We start from the raw sequence: 19,864 nt of genomic DNA, 5'->3' as shown, positions 1-19,864 counted from the left end.
GGGACGCTGCCGTGACGACGGCCCAGGAATATCTGCGTTCGCACCCGGCCGGCCGTGACGTCGACACGCCCATCGTCCTGATCAAACAGGGCTTCGAGCCCCCGACCTTCACCGGATGGTTCCATGCCTGGGACCCTCAGATGTGGAGCGTAAGTACTTCCTGGAGGAAGTACAGTTCAATCCAAGTCAATTAGGGACAGTCTGGTGTTTAGGCTTTTTGACTCTCAGCCGAAAATGTCCGGTTTTAAAACGCCAACGTGCGCTTCAGACCAAGATGCCCAAACCACACCTGCTCCTTAATTAGATACATCAAAAGCGTTCCTCAAGAAAAATCCTATGTTAATTACTTATTTAAAGAATTTCTTATGTTTCACCAGGGAGGAAAGTCTTACTATGAGCTGAAGTCTGAACTCGGAGATGCCACTGACATCATCAAAATAACAGTGGTAAGCAATATAACATGCACCCCTTCCGTCATACACTTACCTTCTAGAGCCACCACGATATCCACCATGCCCATGTGTTTGTGTCTGTCTTCAGGACATGGCGACGGCGCCCACCACACCGGGCAAAGGGCCTAGCAAAGGGATGGGAATCCTGACTCCGTCGGCCGCAGCCCCCTTCCCTGTCGAGCAGCTGGTCCACAAGCAGAATGAGGATCTTCCAGAGGGAGTTGATCCAACCAGGAAAGAGGTGAGGCGACCAATGAGGGATGACGTCTTGCACCCATGAACCCTAATGCATGCATTTAGTAAGGGCTGAAATATGAAACCAGCCGTTTTAGCTCAATTGGTAAACTTCCCTCTTTCATTTTCACACATTCTTGGGCAAGATGGGCAACCTTACAGCAAGCTGTGTAATATTTTGGGTTTAAAAATAATAGATTGACCCAAGGCCTTAGAAGCCAATATACAGAAGAGTAAAACACAGAAAGATAATTAGCTAATAAAACTAACCTTGATCCAGAAATGTACACAATATTTTTGGGGGAGATCGATTTGACAATGTGTGTCGTGTGTGTGTGTGTGTGTGTGTGTGTGTGTGTGTGTGTGTGTGTGTGTGTGTGTGTGTGTGTGTGTGTGTGTGTGTGTGTGTGTGTGTGTGTGTGTGTGTGTGTGTGTGTGTGTGTGTGTGTGTGTGCGCGCGTGTTTGCAGGAACACCTCAACAATGAGGACTTTGCACTAGTGCTAGGGATGTCTCGAATGGAATTCTACTCCATGCCAACGTGGAAGCAGCAGAAGCTGAAGAAAGACAAGGGACTCTTTTAGAGAGAGGTCTCTTCTTGTACTTTGCTGGCTAGATCTTTAATGATGAATTGTGTGTTAACAGAGAGTTGACAGTATGGATATGCAGAAGTGTTTTGTTCATTTAAGAAGGAAGACATTTATATTCTGTAGTGTACGATGAATAAACTGATTTTGATGTAGGGCGTAAAATGAGGGGAAGATGAGGTTTCACGTGTCACTCGTTTTGTTTTAAGTATGCTGCTGAGTGTGGGAATAATGTAAAGACAATCCTTTTCAATCACTGTTTTTTTTCAGGCATGAACTAAAAACCCTTTTGTGTGCTTGCCTCATAATCTAGCGTATACATGATGTTTGTTTTATTTAACACACATTTGTGTAGTCTTGTGTAGTAAATTATATAGTATGCCTACAAAAATCGCACCAAGTAAGTTGGTTTTCATACATTTTGCTTAAAAATGGATTCTACATTTTTATTTCCAGGTACGATATTAAATGTTTGAATAATTTAATTCCATCATTCAATGCGAATGAAGCAAGATAGTCTCAAATATATATCACCGAAGTTATTTTAACACCTTTAGAGAAGGTTTCCTAAAGCTTAGTTAGTGAAATACTAAAATATTGATTTCTTTCTTTGATAAGAAAACAGTTTAGGTTAAATGTATTAGAACAACATGTTTATGTTTCTATGTAGGTCTCATCTACAATAACATACTACTAGCTTCTCTGTGTCTGACTGTTTATGTTGAATGTATTAGAACAACACGTTTATGTTTCTATGTAGGTATAGTCTACAATAAAATACGACAAGCTTTTCTGTGTCTGCTGTGCTTTGTTTCATCCTCATGTCAAATATTAAAGAACACAAATAGTGCGTACCAATGGTGGAAATTGAGATAATTAGAAAATGTGTTACTATTTTATATACATTTTTCATTTAAAAATACAAACAAGAGCGACCCTAGTAATTATGCAAAATAGTTAGGACATAGTCAGAATTTATGTTGATAAAGGCAAAGGCCAAAATGGTCTGACAAATCCCCCATGCCAATGTTAATTTGTGCTGAGAACAACATTCAGACACAAAATTTGTGTCTGAATATATATATATATATATATATATATATATATATATATAAAATATATATATATATATATATATATATATATATATAAAATATATATATATAAAATATATATATATGTATTTATTTTATCAAATAAATACATGTATTTATTTTATCAAATAATATATAAGCATTACGGAGGGGTTTCTGGCTAGTAGGTTTCTAACTGACATTCACATATTTGAATACAACTGCACATTGCTTGTTTCAGTCACCAGGGAGCATTGCTTCCTTGATAACTATCCTGCAAATGAGCACAGGCCAAATAATGCTTTACAATATTATTATTTTTTAAATATTCCAATGATATATATGAATAAACCAAAGATATTATAGAATATTTTATAGTCCCTGAATCTCTGAAATCACACGGCCAGTAGATGCAACCACGTATTGAGTGTGAGCATGTTGTGAATAACATTAGCTATCGATACAGTTCACTTTTGTATTAGTAAACAGATGACATCTAGGAAAGATATAACATGTTTACCAGAGAAAAAGTAGTGTCAGAAGTGGGATTCGAACCCACGCCTCCATTCGGAGACCAGAAATCCCTTTACCAGGAAGGTTTAGCACCTTGAGTCTGGCGCCTTAGACCGCTCGGCCATCCTGACAACTGTAATATAGCCGAGCTAAAAGAGATAATAAATTTTGACAAAGACAACATTACCATTTGGAATTAATTACATTTATGTGTGGTTAAATTAGCTTCAGAAACCGTTTCAAATGACTGACTGAATTATTGTGATGCATGCGTGCCTCCATTTTTTGATGAAATGCTTATGGAAGAAACTTTAATTAACAAGGCAACTTTAATGGAAGACATTGCTTCGGAGCTCAAGTTATAGCAGTCTTTACAAAGTAAATTTAAAAATCACGTACAAAATTAATGTCAGAAGTGGGATTTGAACCCACGCCTCCATTCGGAGACCAGAAACCCCATGATATGGAAGGTATTACCTTGAGTCTGGCGCCTTAGACCACTCGGCCATCCTGACAACTGAAAGAAACAGGGATTTAATCATAGTTGTACATGTACCTAACAAAATACGTTACAAATGACTAATGAGATATATTTATGCGTGGATAATAAACACCGCATCGTGGAGTATTTAGACTCATGCGAGGGAAAAGTAGTGAATACATTCACATTCAATTATATGCTCCGTTTGTGGGTGTAGGCTTACATTCAGATACTTTTGTGTATTTGAATTTGAATGTTATAATTTAACTTAGACAATACTACTTGTAGGCTCAATCATTTAAACAAAAAGCATTTTATAAAATACAGAATAGACGAGGCAAACATTGTTGTCTCGTTGTATAAAACTACTACGTAACGTAACACGCCCGACTCAAGGATGAGTACGCAATGTTTTAAACCAATAGGAACGCTTATATTGTACCATTTCCGGGACTTGTCAAACGACGTGACTTATTAACAAACGCCACGCCCCTCTTACTACATAACAGCTTTATTATGCTTATGAAACCGAGTGGGGATGTTTAGGCAAGTTCTGTATAATTCACCATTCATCAGTTTATACTTTGTCACTAAACATGTCGATATACAGGAATGCTGTCTGGTTGGTTAAAGGTCTTCAGGAGTACACAAAGTAAGTAATGATTCGTGTTTACAAGGCAGTTTAGCTGTCATGTATTAAGCATGATCATGTTGGATGATATTCAAATGGCATGCTTTATACTTCACCTTTGCTCCTATTATACAATTGTCTGCATATTTGTTTTTTGTGAACCTTTTAATTCAACCTTTAGCATGTAGACAGAGAAAACTCAATCGCTTCAGAGAAAACGTTGCTGCTGGCTAGTCTGTCTCTCAATTGCAATGTATACGTTAAGGAGTAAGTCATAAACATGTGATTTGAGGTTACTGCTATACTATAATTACGACCTCATGATATTTTCAATCTACCACAAATATGCCGACTCCCACCTAGTAAACCTTCAGAAGAAGCCATGGATTTGCAGATGTTGTGGTACATATGCTTGTGACTTCTCACCTGTTTTTCTCATATCACCTTTGCCCCCTTTGATCGCTTTTATTGTACACTTGTACATTGTTCATCTTGTTGATCTTTCGCTCCTATAGGAGTGGTTACGAAGCAGCAGCAAAGCATTTTACCCCCGGGGATCTAGATGTGAAGGTTAGCGGGCGGTCCTTTGTGATAACCGGGGCCAATAGTGGGATAGGTAAAAGAGCTGCTTTGGAGATAGCAAACAGAGGTGAGTGTCCTGGGTTTGGATGTGTGTGGGATCAAATGTATGTGTTCAACCTACTTTGGTTTCCTACTTCCCCTGTCAATTCATCCAAGTTGCAGATCAGGAATGCCTCTAACGAGATGGATACCGTTGCATGGGCGTGGGCAAGGATTTGACCAAAACATTTTTTTCTACAGGCGGAACAGTTCACATGGTGTGTCGTAACAAGGAGCGGGCAGAAGCAGCAAAGAATGAGATCATTGATCAGAGTAAAAATCAGGCAAGAAGCTTTACAAAATGTCCATACATTTCCTTAATTTGCGTGCAACACCGTTGCCCTGATGCTACTCAGATTGCCTGACTCTTTCTTTACTAACTTGGTTATTCCAACTCATTAAATTCGTTCAGTTTTTGCATCATCTGTATCAGGTGATTGTTTTGCGTCATCGGACACATGAATCTGAAGCTTTTCTTGTGTTGTTCATTTGGCCTGTCATTCTTATTTTCCAGAATGTACACGTACACATAGTGGATATGTCCAGTGCTCTGCAAGTATGGAAGTTTGCCCAGAACTTCAGCCAAGAAAACAGCGTAAATGTGCTGGTAGGTAGCTTCTCGGAGATCACCTCTTGGACATGTATTGCTCATTAATAATTATAATAATGCTTAATTATGCAATATTCTTTTATTCTCCGTAACTTGTAGATCAACAATGCAGGATGCATGGTGAACCAGCGCGAGTTGACCGACGAGGGCTTAGAGAAGAATTTTGCCACTAATGCACTAGGTAAAGAAAAAATCAGTTCCTGGCATGGTCGTTTTGAAAGTATCCACTGTGTGTATGTGTATACAGTTTGGATTTGTTCTTGTGTTTTTTGCTAGGTACCTACATCCTGACTACGGCGTTGATTCCTGCACTGAAGAAGGCTGAGAATCCCAGAGTGGTCCGTTCTTCTACTGGTTCATGGCAGACTTTCAATTCATACAATTTGTAGAAGGGAAAAACTAGCAAGGCCAGAAATGCAATTGATTGTTCCCCCATCCAGGAAGCACAGAGATGATCTAATGTATTTTAATTATTATTAAAGAAACATGTGTATATATTTCTGGCCTTTAGATCACTGTGTCGTCTGGAGGAATGCTGGTTCAAAAGCTGAACTTGGATGATCTTCAGTTTGAGAAGGGAACGTTCGACGGCACTATGGCCTACGCCCAGAATAAAGTAAGCTTTACCTCCCAAGGAGAACAACAGAGAGAAAGAAAATACAATAAAAACTAAAGTGGACGTGTGGGAGGGGAGGAGGTCTGCGCAAACATTATTTTGTAAGTCCTTGTGTTTGTTTTGTCCCCATAGAGACAGCAGGTGATCCTGACAGAGAGATGGGCATCTCAACACAAAGAGATCCACTTCTCCTCTATGCACCCGGGCTGGGCTGACACACCAGGTAACAGCCACCTCATCGTCCCTGACAGCAGTATGACACAGATGCATGGGTCTTTCATGCCCAGGAGAATGGAGAGTCAATCACAATGAACTTGAAGTCCAAACAAGGAGGCCATGTAAAATTCACATTCTCTATTTTACTGATACTCTTAAGCCAAAAAGCATAATGGATTTCATCTTCTGAGTGGAAAAAAAGTTAGCATTTGAGCCTTTTGATCATCACTGTCATCGAGAGTTTTAGTAGTTCATGCTGCAGTTTTATGTGATCTATGGTTCTCCTTAGCCGTCCAGTTGTCCATGCCCGACTTCCACGCCAAGATGCAGAACAAACTACGGACTGAAGCCATGGGGGCGGACACCATAGTGTGGCTCGCCGTCTCCGGGGCCGCCGGACAGCAGCCCAGCGGCCTCTTCTTCCAGGGTAAGACCCTGTTAAATAACACGGCTCCACTATCCCCGCAGGGCAGGGCCGCCTTCACAGCACACGCCCCCCAGAATAGACCTATAATCCTAACCCTGTAATCGGAACATGCTGGATGGGTGAGGGCTGGCTATTTGAAATCTTCATGTTACAGTCGAGGAATACGTTGACCTCGCCGTGGCATCGATGTTAGCATGGGCTTGATTTGGTCTAATTTGTGCTCGAACAACACCTACTTGTTGTAGCTTAGTGATTCACAAATTGACGACATATGTGGGAACGCCCCTTTGCAATACTTAACTAAGAGCAAAGACGAGTCATAATCATGCAACACTCATGATGCAGAGTTGTTTGGCTGAATCTATTTACAATGAAATTGATTCCAATAATTATCCAAATTACTTGTTGTGTTTGGTTTTGGTGGCATCATGATTGCGTCTTGTGTGTCCCTCCCTGCAGACCGTAAAGCCGTAGCCACGCACCTTCCCCTGGCCTGCTCACGGTGCACCCCACAGGAGGAAGAGAAGCTGCAGGCCACACTGGAGCAGCTCTGCAACAAGTTCAAACCCTGACCGTTCAGTCAGGGTTAGATGTTTACGTAGCAAGAACTCCCAATACAGCCATTACAGTATGACCTGATGAACAATAATTAATAGAATGGAGTGGCCAATAGGACTTATGATAAGCTAAATGTATTCCATGCTTCCAACACCAATTCTAAGATTGGATTTATTTATATAATTATTTAACCAGTTATGGGGAAAACCTAACATACCTCAAAGTTCAGTGTCTTAACAAATAGCTAATGGTAATGTTAATACTTTTTTTACTTGCAATTATTGGTGGATTAAAAAAAACTTTTCAAACTGGTGACTTTCAATGGTCCGCGATCCAGAATGTCTGGGGTGAATTATCCAGTGATTCTGAATCCGGCGTATTCAGTGTGGACTATCAACATTTGAAGAATGACACAGCACTAGTGCATACATCAAGGCAAAGATTTATTCAGGAAGAGTGTTGTGAACCATGACTCTATGAAACAAAATGCCTTGTTGAATTTAGAAATACATAGTTGTACTATGATTTGAGACATTAATGCATTTTTGTGAGCTCTTGTAAGGTGTTCCACTTGCTTCATTACACCTTGAGCAGGGTGGTCAAGCTCACGAAGGGCCATCGGCCGTTTCAAGTATAAATTTGATAAAGATGGACATTAGAGAGTTACACATAGCAGCAATGCGTCACAAATTACACATTTTCAATCCTTGATTCAGTGCATGAATTTACGATATATATTACAACCTCCACAGCCAAACAGGTAATCACGGAACACAAACATGTTAATTACATTTGTATGAGAGGTGATGTATGAACACGATGAAAAAAGAGACAATAAGCGATATGCAATGATATGCAAATATCTCTGCATGAGATTTGACCAAACAAAACATTTTACCACAAAACAACCACTGCGCTCTTTGTCCCCAAGTCCAGCCCCTAAATAAGCAAGGCTCCCAAGAAACATTTGGTTAATTTCCATGACATAATCTTCTCATTTGAGCCTAAATCCAATGATCGTTGGATGGAAAGATCATGTTTTGTTGCTCTACAAGACTTCATGTAATTTGGTCACTCATCAAAAGTTAAAGCTCTCCAGGTTCAGGAGGTGACACGTCCCCACAGCGATCAGAGTGAAACACCCGGATTGGCTATACTTCAAAATGCATACAAGTACGAAATAAATGACACCAACTGACCGAGCTTCTCACTTACTGAACCTTGTCCACCATGGCCCTTCTCCCTGCCCCCCCCCCACACCGCCCATGTAAACCAGCTGGAGCAAAAAAGCCCACATCCCCAAATGCCTTCTATTTGATAGGCTAGTTCAGCTAACGTGTCGTTCAACGACACAAAGCCACCATTGATCTGTACTTATTCTCTCTCACTGTAACCGTACTGAATTCAAAGCACAACGTGGCTCATTTTGACCATGGACAAAGTTTTTGAGATAAAGCCTAAATCCACGTCACTGGAATGCTCATTTCAAAATGTCCACATTGCTCTCTCAGTCCTTTCGATCCTGACGATATAGTTACAGAACATTTAGGCTGTAGTTTTTGCCTTTGCTCTTTCTCAGTAAAGTTTCATCCATCTGAAGTGTTACCTATCATTATATATTATGCTCCATTTGCGAATTGAGCTCAATGATGGATTGTATTCCCTGGCTGTTACCTTTGTGCTTCAATATACAACAAAAAAACATACAAATAACCTCTATGCGTGATGATTCCATTCCTACTGGGACTTACTCTACAACCCGTTACCTGTTGATGACAGAAAACAAATCACATACTACTAGAGGCTAGATTTCAAATTCACAGTTCAACCAGGAATGCCGTTAAATTAAAGTGTGTGGAAGTCCCCACCAAGGAAGTCCGAAGTCCACATGGACACACACACACACACACAACAGGTGCTTTCATCCTTCCCTTCTCTCTTTGCTCAGATAGGGGTGGGACGTGACCCATAGTTGACCGACCCTCATGTACTGTATTGTTCAGTGTTGGATTTTCTTCCTGTGTGTTCAGGGGTGTGTGTGTGTGTGTGTGTGTGTGTGTGTGTGTGTGTGTTCAGGGGTGTGTGTGTGTGTTCAGGGGTGTGTGTGTGTGTGTGTGTGTGTGTGTGTGTGTGTGTGTGTGTGTGTGTGTGTGTGTGTGTGTGTGTGTGTGTGTGTGTGTAAGTGTAAGTCAACCCATTGATACAGCAGCACTATCCTGGCTCTCCCTCAACCCCCCCGTAGCCAAGGGCCGCCTGGTCCGCCATGGGTCCGTATCTGAACCAGGCGTCCTCTCGCCGTCCCCGGACGGGACGGAAGTCAGGACACCACGGGAGTCATGTCCCACAGCTGGAGGCACAGAGAAGCACAGACAGACAGAGATTACACGCAAGGGACAATGTACAGCAACATATTCCAGCAATGACCGACTAGCTGTACTTATATTATGCCGCTTATTACACGGCTACTTAATTAATAAATCAATTATTTAATTTCATAATAATAAAAAATAAAAAATGATTTAATTGTATCCGCCACAAATACGCCGTAACATACGGTTGGAACTGCGGCCATAGTAACTGTATAGGCTGTTATACATAGCAGTGGTCGGCTATTCGTAGCCAAATGTAGTCACATCACGAAACAACTCCATTGGAACGAAGGAAAGAACATTTCATTTGTTTTTTAGAAAGCTTGAAATAAACACTGTCAGAAACTATGATGTGAGATCACTGAGATTTCCCTGTGGAAACATGGGTGGAGCTGTAATCACATCACTGCAGAGGTTTATGGGCACTATAGGCGCATAAATTACTTTAATGGGTGGTTATGTGCTGTGGCCATGATCTGACCCTCCTTTCTCAAACCCCTTGTTTTATGATCAATATTAAACCGTTTCCAGATTCAACTTAGTTAAATAAAGGGTCATTTGATGCCATTTGGTGATGTTGCATGAAAACTTGCATCATGAATAATTGGAAACACGTTACAATAAGGGTACACTACTTAACCAAATTAAAAATAGTGCATGCAATAATAAGCCTCATTTGTATAAGGTCATTTGATACCATTTGGTGATGTTGCATCATGAATAATTGGAAACACGTTACAATAAGGTAACACTACTTAACCATTAATTAAAAATAAATGCAATAATAAGCATTAACCAACAGTTAACTAATGTTTCGAGTCATCATTAACTAATGGTGTTCATGTTTACTAATGTTGTTAAAGTTTACTAATGGTGTTCATGCAAACTAAGGCAATGTTGTTCATGCTACCTAGGGTCTTATACCTATCCAAAATGAGTGATTCCTTATGCTAGGAAGTACCAAGGCATTGCCAGGGCTACGTCGGGGGACCCTGACCTTGATGACCTTGTCCGTCCCGGAGGTGAGCAGATTCCCGGTGGTGGCTTCGTAGTGTATGTGCACGATGCTGTGCTTGCTGTCGTGAAAGCTCGCTGTAGGCGCTCGGCTGGAAGACACACAACACGTGGAAAACACGTGGAAATAAGCAACAAACTAATATACACACAACATATGAACGTTATTTTAATAAAGAAATAACAATTTTACCAATAATTGTAGTTATAAAAACGTAGCATGACTGAGGATGCATTGATTTGATATATTATTACTAACAGCATGAACTTTTGTGAAACAAACCACTGATCAACATGGGTATTGAATGCTAGTATGTGTATTGATTTAGAGTCATGTTACGACGCGTCACTCACTCCTCTTCCGTGATGGACTCGTGGCAGATGTCACACACTCGCACCTCAAACTCAAAACCCATGAGGGGGATGGTGGAGCGCTTGGAGGAGCACTTCCCGCATACAGCCTGCCCACATTTCCTACAGTGGTGCTGGAGAAGAGAGAAAGAAACAAGGGACTTTACCCCTCTCTAGTGGACATGAAACGGAACCGCATCTCCACAACAAAATAAACAATTGGGGTAAATATTATCACTGTGCTAGCATAGCTTGTCAAAGCGATACGGGTGAGATCATTCGAACATAACATATCAGATTGGAAAAGATAATGACACGCATGCTTTAATGCCAGAATCATTATGGCTGATGTAGGTGGACTTGTTGTATAATATCTTTTTTTTGTTGATTATTGAAGCAAATCAGACACAATTCCCTTCTACACCACATTATTTCTGATGAGCTTGCTCTAGTCAAATTACCATCAAGCCAGTATCGCTCGGCACGTGGTCTGTGACAGGAAACAGCGTAGCGGAGAGATAGAAACACATCCCTCTCAGAGAGAAACCACAACGGCTGGCTCGCACAGCCTCTTTAAAACAGCCGACGGCGGGCTAACCGTATGCCTAACCTGGTTGAACCCATTCTAAACCGATGTATAGAAATATTCTAGACAGGGAAATATTTCAATAGAGTAGGACATTAAATGTAATAGAGGTTTAAAAGGAAAATGGTATGGTTTTCTGACATTTTGGACTGCAAGCACCACTACCTCCTGGCCTTTTAAAATCTGTCTTAAATGTGTCAAATGAACAGTAAGGTAAATGTACGGTACCTGTCGCAGGCCAATCTTCTTACTGTCCCACATCTGTTTGAAGTTCCAGAAGAACGGCTGCTCGCACTTCTGACAGGAATCACTGTCCAGCCACTCTGGAGTCTGGGGGGAGAAGCAACCACACAGGTTCAATAGGCCAGCAGCGTCTATCAAGTGGGGGCCACAGTACTGTATAATAATAATAATACATAATTAACAACCCCCTAAAAAATTATTGACTTTGTATGAACGCTATCTCTATCTTCTGGACACAATGCCAACACTACTAAATGGTTTGGCAAAATAAACGTTCACAGTCTGGTAAGATGTTCAGTGACTGGTGGTGAGGAAATGGCTTTTGAAGTCAACACTCTGAGTAACAGAGGTGGGGACCATAAAGTCATAAATACCAACGGCAGTGAAATCCAACCCTTGGATCAGAAATGTACAAGGACTTTACAATTACAGTTAGGCCTTTTCGACTGTCTGTGTCTGTGGGCACGCTTGTGCGTGTCGTGTGTGTTATCTCCACAGGGGCTGACCTCTTGTCGCGTCACGTCCATGTTCCAGATAACAATGCTTCCATCCGAGCTGCAGGAGATGAGCTGGCGTGTGTGGGATGCAAAACACAGGCCCTGCACCTTGTCACTGATCCAAAAACACACACACATGAGCGCGCACGCACACGCACATACACACACACACACACGAATACGGTTCATCCTTTTAACTCATCCACTATCATAGGCATACTTTTAATATTCAAATGCAAATTAGGCATTTGAAAGCCTTTTCCATTGAATTCGTAACACCTCTAAAAACCCATATAACATGTTTGACAGTCCCCACAAGGCATTTACAAGTAGAGAAGAAGTCCATTCAATTCTCAAAACGATCAGTGAGTCATGAGTAACCAAAACACGTATTCAAAATGCACAGGCTTCACTCAACACCCCAATTACGATCATTGCGTGGCCCGACAGGCTCGGCGCAGTGCCAAGAGACTTCTAAAATCTGACAGTAAACTGTTCATACTTCCAGCCAATCGGGAAACAGCAGCCACCATAACCTGTGCTGGTTGTTTTCCCTGCAGATCATGACAGTGTTGGGCCACTCTAATTCACCTACCGGCCACAAAACATATCTCCTCTACGAGCTCGTTTGGAGATTAACATAATAGCGATTGTCATGTGTGTGTGCGTGCGTGCTTACTTGTGGCCCTGTAGCTCGATGGCGGTGCCTTTGCGTCCTCCGATGTCCCACATGATGATGGAGTTGTCCGAGCTTCCGGAAAACAGCACCCTCTGACCCGGGTCCCAACACAGGGCCGTCACATTACCTGGAATATCACACACACACACACACACACACACACACACACACACACACACACACACACACACACACACACACACACACACACACACACACACACACACACACACACACACACACACACACACACACACACACAATTAAGATGGCAGACATGACTCACTTCAATAAACCAAAGCATTTTAAGAGAAATTTGAGTCTCGTCTCTTGTCATAAACACATTTGAGGGAACAAAATCGGTACCACACACTGAATGTGGCCCCACTAAAAGCCAACTGGCTCACGAATACAGAGATATACAACGCTTGACCAGCTGTGTGAGGTAATGTGGTACAAAAAGACAACAGCAGCCATATATTATACAGTATATCCACCATCACTGTTGAAATGTGCACTAATTATTTCTAGCGACCGTTTGTGATGATGTTTTTTGGGGGGGGGTTTAGGGTGCTGTGTGTGTTTGTGTACAGACCCGTGTGCCCCTTGAAGGTGGTGACCATACTGCAGCTGTCCTGCTCCACCTTCAGGATGGTCACCTGGCCGGACTGATCGCCCACAAACGCATGTCTAGTCTCCACATCAAACCTTAGAGGATCAAGGCGGTCAAGGAGACGTAAAACTGCCCAGGCGTATACAAGGGGATCGCTACTGGATCTGATGTAGACTCACGACAGTCAAATTGATGTCATTTTTGTCTAATACATGTCTCAGACTCAGTTGATGCACTGAGCTAAGCTAAGCCAATCACCGGTTCAGTGGTTTTTGATGATTTTCCCACAATGCAGAATTAACTAATACGTCGAAGAAAAATAGAAAGCAAACGTCCTGTGAGACGGGATTTGATTTGATTATCTAATCCAATTCCTCATTCTCGAAAACAACCAAGCCTCCAATTTAAATCCAAGAGTGACATCCTGCAGTGGTCATTAGGGGTAAGAAGGAAAACAAAGAAATGCTATTGGGCTTGGTAGTCATTTAATGTAGAGGCAATAACACAATATTGTGTGTCCAATTCAAATCCATCCGGTGGATCAGACCAATGCTTTAGAACTAATCACATTAGACCAGCCAGTTGGTTAATGGTCGCTATTGATGGCCTGTACAAAGTATATTTCAGACCAGTGCCAAAGAAACTTAGTAGTAGTAGTAGTAGTGTACTCATTGGTTTAATACATAACTAACTAGTCTATAACCATCAATGGCACAGCTGAGTACGACCCCCCAATACTTCATCTGGCCATTCTAGAAACCCACTCGGCCCATCTCCTTGACAACGGGATGACAGTTGTCTATTGTTAGTCCCCTCCTTCTCTTTAGTATACAGTAGCTGGAGGCTAATCTTATCGCACTCAAAGCCCCCTCTGAAATAAGCTGAGGGAGAAACCTCAAAAGGCCTCAAAAGTAACTCTTTGACATTATAGACGAGAGCTGCCACTTGCCAAAACAAATATATCTTTAAACTCCCCGCCAAGCGAGTCTACAAAGGAGGCGGGTCGGTTGCCACTTGTTTAGCTGTCTTGGCTGCACTCCACTTAACGCAGCAGTTAAGCTGACAGGTTCATTGGGCGCACGGGTCTTAAAATCCCTGCAACAGTGAGGCATTAGCTAAGGCCTGAGCAGTTAGCCCTCCGGGGAGAGCGCACGCGCGCGCGCGCACACACACACACACACACACACACACACACACACACAAACACACATTCCCCCCCCCCCACACACACACACATATGCACTTAAATACACACACGCGCACACACACACACACTTAAATGTACACACCCCCCCCACTCCCACACACAGACACACTTAAATGTGCAGAGACATAGATAGTGTTTTACAGACACACACACACACTCTAAAATGTACCCTAACACACAAACACACACATCTCTCCCCCCCCCCCCAGTTTAGGGGAAAGGATACTGCAGGCCCGAGACGCAGGCGGCCGTGCGGTAGGTACCCAGTTGTTGGCCGCTCTCAGAGCAGTGCCAGGTGAAGTTCTTGTCCTGGCCCGTGCTCAGCACCCACTCCATCTCCAGGACGAACAGCACCACCATCACCCTGCCCTGGTGGGCTGAGAGCACCACACACACACACACACAAACACAGAGAGACCATTGAGTTAGATGCACTCACGGCGAGCACAGGCAGGAGGTGTTTCGAGGAGCAGGAAGGGGTAATATGCGTCTTGGTCGGGGAGCCCATACACAGGAGAGGGTTATGGTTTGGAGTCTAGTTTGGATAACGATCCAGAATAATTGGGAATGGTTGAAACCTTGACCCTGGGAGTCAAACTCCCTTCCCATGGACTACTCTGCTTTCCCACAATTTGAAATATATGTAAAACTGAAAAAAATAAAAATACAGAAAGTCGTGCCGCTGCATAGATATTTGGATAACCCATATTTGGCACACCATGTCACGATAAAGTGTGAGTATAGCACTTTGCGATAAACAATAAACTGTAGATACAGCTCTGATTATGCGGTTGATTGCCTCCAGGACAGAGTGTTCTAACCTCGAACATGGCTGCAGTTGTATCAAAAGCTGCAGTCAACAAGCAGTGGCTCAGTGCACAATGTGTATGATTAGTATTAATAGAATGTGCCTTCCTATTTAAACTGGACTTAAATGTTCTGCACTATTTTAAGTTCCTGAGGGCTGAACCATTTTTTGAAGTGTAGTTTAATGGTCCATCATTTTCTGGACATTGGAGAGGTTTCTGCGCTGAATCAGCACTAGTCTGTGAAAGTACAGCGCTCAGTAACCTCAGTTTGCTGATGTAAGGAATACAGTCAAAATGGCAGATGGAAGGGGTAGAGTACAAAAAACTGTACTTCACAGTAGTCCTATCTTTTTGCCAAGGAATACATTTTAAAACACACACACACAAACATATATGGTGTCTCACCCTGGTAAGTGCGGGCAGGGGTCATCTTGTTGTAGTCTTCGGCCAGGATAAACTCCTGAGAGACAGGAAACGAAAAAACATGACTCAAGAAAAAGACCCGTGTTTCAAAATGCACCACGACACCACGTGGTTCTGGATAAGGCCTTTCTGATGACAATGTTAAAGCAGCATATTCAAACAATGCATCATCAAAAGCAGTCTTGTGTATCTAACATTGACATTTGCATAACACAATATGATGTGCATATAGAATGCGTGGTTAAGTTGGTTAATTTTTAAGCTATTTAATTGGAGCAAAAGGCAAAAGTAACCAAACCTGTTCTCAGGACTAGAGAACTCAAAAATTGTCCTTCGGTCCCTTCCACAGAATTAGGATAATCAGCTTTTAGTTTTGATGCCTCTCTGTTGTTGAACATTTTACAGAGCTATCTGAATGAGCCAGAGCAGTATCGACAAGCATTTGATATTGTTTGGAAATATCTATCTCCCGATGTGATTGTTTTGCCCCAAATATATGGTTATTTGGGTTTTTGGAAAATCACTTTGTATGTTTGTGTATAATGTTTAGATTATACACTTTTTATTTATTTGGATGTAAGCTTGTCTATGCATTTTAAATATTTGGGATGATTATGTATGCATATCTTGCATTTTCTTCCTTGCCTCTTTGGAAATGTATACAGTGTTCTTTTGAAAAAGAGTTTATACTGTCAATAAGACATTACACACGCTCTGTACAAATCACCCAAATACTTACTGAACATTAATTTCCCAGAAGTTACCCAGTCAACACACCAGGGTTTATAAAAAATAAAAAAAAATCACCCAAAATCATCCCATCCAACGCTTTATAAACAATTAGCAACTCATTTATTTGATATTATATATACAACTTATACTACCAGGAAAGCCTTACCTAGAACTTTGTATAGAATAAATGAATCGGAAGGAAAGGGGAGAGGAATAGAAGCCATCTAATATAGGTCTTCCTTGAATGCTGACCGACATACGACCCCGTGGAATGGTGGAGGCAGTAACCCTAGGGGTCATTTCAGGTTGAGGAGGGTTGGTTTGGTGGGTCAACCTGGAAAGTATGAGAGAGAGAGAGAGAGAGAGAGAGAGAGAGAGAGAGAGAGAGAGAGAGAGAGAGAGAGAGAGAGAGAGAGAGAGAGAGAGAGAGAGAGAGAGAGAGAGAGAGAGAGAGAGAGAGAGAGAGAGAGAGAGAGAGAGAGAGAGAGAGAGAGAGAGAGAGAGAGAGAGAGAGCTAGCAATAGAACTTACAGAGATGCCTCCAGTGTCCATGCCCACAGACAGCCGCCTGGTCTCAGGGTTAAAGGACATGCAGGTGCAGGAGTCTGGAGAGAAAGAGAGAAAAACTTGTTTGGATTTTTGCAAATGTCACGTTCACACATGATGCGACTCCAAATTAATGGTGTTTATTTTATTTTATTGTCGTGTCAGCTTTTAAGCAGTATAGGATTTGATAAATTTGGTCTTTAGCCACTCCTAATCCATAATTCCTTTTTTGATCCAATGCCAATGATCTAATTGTAAATCCGATGCTAATCCTCACCCCGATGTGCAAAAATAATGTAAAATTTTTGCAACAGAATGTAACAATGTAACAGAATGTAACAATGTAACAGAATGTAACAAAGAAGATTACTGTAGCATTGAGGCCCAAGACCAAGCAGTCACAGCCTGGTTGAACAGTAGAGCACCAAAACTGCACTGTCCTTGCCACCACTCCCCTAGACCACAAAGAAACCTTTCAGAGCACCAGGCTCTGAGAGATACCGGGCAGCAGTCTGGGCCCACCTCAAGGAGCAGGCATAGTGAGCCAAGTGGGAACGCGAGGCTGTACACAGCTTCTACTATAGTGCCTAAACTACATTAATGGCACAAAAACAATCTACAAAATGAAACGCCATACCCAAAACCACTGAGATAAAAGGCTGAGGGGGGAGAACTGGGAGTGAGAGTGCCTTTTGAAAGTAGGAGGAAAGGAAATATGTTGCCCTTTGGCATTTGCAACAAATGACAGCAGAGACAAGCCAAAATGGCCGACATCAAACCAACCAGCAGCCCAGAGAATGGCACATCTATGAGGTCATTCTCATTGCTGACAAGTGCAGCATGGCATTGTAACAGTTTTACAATACAGTACTATCTAAATGTCAGTGATCGCCCTCCTACAAAAAGTATACTGCAATACAATTCCATGTATTGATGCAGAGAAATGAATCAGATTCCATTTATAAATGTATACTTTACAACATAATAGCATCACTATCATGATTCATCTACAAAAATATGACTCAAAATGGTGTGGCTTTAGTAAAGCTATCTTGCAACCAAAAAAATACTGGTAATCAGGCGCCTATTAATTGCTGCAACGCCATAATAAAGGGGAACACAGAAACAATCTACTCCCTCTCCTAGGAACTGAAACTGAAGGAAAACCAAGATGGTGTCGACACACAAACAGGGATCTCTGAAGTTACAAAAACCATGTCTGATTTTCAAAATTTCCCAAAGAATCATCAGACAAAGCAGTAATTACACACAAATTCAGTTGTAGGTACTGCTCACTCTGAGAAATGTGAAACAAATAATGTATCTAAAAATTCAGACTTCATTGTTAAAGACAGAAAATGTTGTTAGACACAGTTTACAGGTATATATATATATATATATATATATATATATATATATATATATATATATATATATATAACCAGGGATCTCGAAGCGACAGACTTACTTGACATGGTTTGGTAGACACTGGGCCAGTACTGACCACTGTCTCTCTTGAGCCATACTCGAATTGTCCTGGAGAGTTAAAAAGCATGTTAAGTCCTAGATAATAACTTAATCCTCTATTACAGATAACCAACACCTAATTTATTTAATGCAGTCAGTGGTATGCAACAGTAGTGGAATTAGATTTTTTCCATAATTTCTAATTATTATATATTATATTTTATTATTGGTCTCTCAGTAACGGTTTAGTTGTAAGTACAGAAATATTGTGATCATATAATCATAATTATTATGCTATTATTATGTAAAGTCGATGGTAGCTGCATATAAAATGTGTCACAAGCTGATAAATCAAAATTAAAGAAAGTACAAAGGTATAGTTATTTGGAATATTTTATGAAGTACACATTTTCAATACTGCAGAAATTTGAATGGCGTTTAGTAGAAACGACCACGCACTTGTATATAGTAGGCCAAGTATGCATCGGCATTGGTCCTATCGTGCTCAATCTGCTTCAGCAAAGAGCAGACGCAGTAGATCATTGACCAAATAAATTTGGGTGAGGGGGTGGGCAACACGCAAGGCACCATTGCCTGAAGCAATAGTGTTTTTTCCACAAACCGTAGCGAAGTTAATTCAACAATACGTTTACACTCCCATGCTGCCCTGAACATGCAGATACTAGAGTCTAGGGGCTATGGTCTCTTTAATGCACATGCGACAGCCTGTGTCCACCTTACCTGTCTTCAGAGACGCTGATCACACCGTCCTCTTTAGGAATGATTACCGCTGTAGTCACAATATCTTGAAACGCTTCGATTTTGCTCAACAGAACTGGCTTCCGAGTCTGCGGTTTGGGCTGTTCGGCCGCCATAAGGGATGCAGGAGCCTCCTTCCCTCTTTTGGTCTCTGTAACATAACACCTTATTCCATGAGCATGTCGAACACTTGTCGTTTATTGCATGCTATCCAGCAGGGCACTTGCAGCCATGCAGGGTCTAATGTTTTGACGGACGAGCGGAGATGCTGCCTGTCAGCTGACTGACTGCAATTCGTTGACAAGCTTCTCCCTGAACTCTGCAGTGGAAGTGTGTGGAATTGTATTTCCGGTAACAATGTATATGTACGTCACACCAACGTACATAAACAACTTTTTTCATTCCTGGTTAAATTATCCAGGTTAACATACTGGTGTCCATCCACAATAAGGTTTCAATTGTGTGTGACTACTAAATAGAATTTGACATTTCTCCATTCACGATAAATGCTTTTCCTGTACCATTACTTTGAAATGCACCTCGACGACAAA

At 41.6% G+C, this 19,864-nt stretch overlaps 3 protein-coding genes and 2 non-coding genes across 6 annotated transcripts in view; 2 read left to right on the top strand and 3 right to left on the bottom strand.

The window, feature by feature from the left end:
• The window catches only part of LOC132448590 (villin-1-like), a 4,422-nt gene extending 2,359 nt beyond the window's left edge, over positions 1–2,063 (top strand). Inside the window, exons 5-8 of the mRNA XM_060040014.1 lie at positions 1–149; positions 378–446; positions 541–693; positions 1,156–2,063. The exon at positions 1–149 is cut by the window's left edge and continues 40 nt beyond it. Of these exons, the coding sequence (XP_059895997.1) occupies positions 1–149; positions 378–446; positions 541–693; positions 1,156–1,269 (485 nt within the window). The 3' untranslated portion in view covers positions 1,270–2,063. The remainder of the gene's footprint in view (positions 150–377; positions 447–540; positions 694–1,155) is intronic.
• An 816-nt stretch (positions 2,064–2,879) lies between these two features.
• trnal-caa (transfer RNA leucine (anticodon CAA)) lies at positions 2,880–2,989 on the bottom strand. The gene is made up of 2 exons: positions 2,952–2,989; positions 2,880–2,925 (listed from the first exon to the last, which is right to left on the bottom strand). It is a non-coding gene; the product is annotated as a tRNA-Leu (tRNA).
• A 276-nt stretch (positions 2,990–3,265) lies between these two features.
• trnal-caa (transfer RNA leucine (anticodon CAA)) lies at positions 3,266–3,373 on the bottom strand. The gene is made up of 2 exons: positions 3,336–3,373; positions 3,266–3,311 (listed from the first exon to the last, which is right to left on the bottom strand). It is a non-coding gene; the product is annotated as a tRNA-Leu (tRNA).
• Positions 3,374–3,824: 451 nt separating this feature from the next.
• dhrs12 (dehydrogenase/reductase (SDR family) member 12) lies at positions 3,825–8,088 on the top strand. 2 transcript variants are annotated; one of them, XM_060040332.1, is made up of 10 exons: positions 3,827–3,991; positions 4,486–4,619; positions 4,793–4,875; positions 5,106–5,198; positions 5,301–5,382; positions 5,478–5,539; positions 5,713–5,817; positions 5,950–6,040; positions 6,323–6,460; positions 6,920–8,088. In XM_060040332.1, the coding sequence occupies exons 1-10, from the start codon at positions 3,936–3,938 to the stop codon at positions 7,030–7,032; spliced, it is 957 nt and encodes a 318-aa protein (XP_059896315.1). In that variant the 5' UTR covers positions 3,827–3,935; the 3' UTR covers positions 7,033–8,088. The 2 variants fall into 2 exon arrangements, with proteins under 2 accessions (XP_059896316.1, XP_059896315.1); XM_060040333.1 differs by lacking the exon at positions 4,486–4,619 and having other exon boundaries at positions 3,825–3,991.
• Positions 7,438–19,631, bottom strand: wdfy2 (WD repeat and FYVE domain containing 2). Its single transcript, XM_060040331.1, has 12 exons — positions 19,296–19,631; positions 18,556–18,623; positions 17,073–17,146; positions 15,792–15,846; positions 14,804–14,954; positions 13,353–13,465; positions 12,758–12,884; positions 12,088–12,193; positions 11,567–11,668; positions 10,756–10,886; positions 10,385–10,493; positions 7,438–9,365 (listed from the first exon to the last, which is right to left on the bottom strand). Exons 1-12 carry the CDS (start codon positions 19,427–19,429, stop codon positions 9,336–9,338), a joined length of 1,200 nt encoding a protein of 399 aa, XP_059896314.1. The 5' UTR covers positions 19,430–19,631; the 3' UTR covers positions 7,438–9,335.
• Positions 19,632–19,864: the final 233 nt, after the last annotated feature.

Source organism: Gadus macrocephalus, chromosome 20, assembly GCF_031168955.1.
Source record: "Gadus macrocephalus chromosome 20, ASM3116895v1".
NCBI classification, from domain to species: Eukaryota; Metazoa; Chordata; class Actinopteri; order Gadiformes; family Gadidae; genus Gadus; species Gadus macrocephalus.
Note: the sequence above shows the minus strand (reverse complement) of the source record. Positions and strands in the feature narration are given on the sequence as shown.

What these genes read in the sequence shown, in the direction of transcription:
- dhrs12 (XM_060040332.1), top strand. Translation starts at nt 3,936, where the DNA reads ATGTCGATATACAGGAATGCTGTCTGGTTGGTTAAAGGTCTTCAGGAG. An exon ending in TTTGGAGATAGCAAACAGAG is followed by an intron (nt 4,620 to 4,792) that starts GTGAGTGTCCTG and finishes TTTTTTCTACAG; the next exon opens with GCGGAACAGTTCACATGGTG. An exon ending in GGGCTGGGCTGACACACCAG is followed by an intron (nt 6,041 to 6,322) that starts GTAACAGCCACC and finishes GGTTCTCCTTAG; the next exon opens with CCGTCCAGTTGTCCATGCCC.
- wdfy2 (XM_060040331.1), bottom strand. Translation starts at nt 19,429, where the DNA reads ATGGCGGCCGAACAGCCCAAACCGCAGACTCGGAAGCCAGTTCTGTTG. An exon ending in ATCGAGCTACAGGGCCACAA is followed by an intron (nt 12,194 to 12,757) that starts GTAAGCACGCAC and finishes TTTTTGGATCAG; the next exon opens with TGACAAGGTGCAGGGCCTGT. An exon ending in GGACGGACAAGGTCATCAAG is followed by an intron (nt 9,366 to 10,384) that starts GTCAGGGTCCCC and finishes CTGTGCCTCCAG; the next exon opens with CTGTGGGACATGACTCCCGT.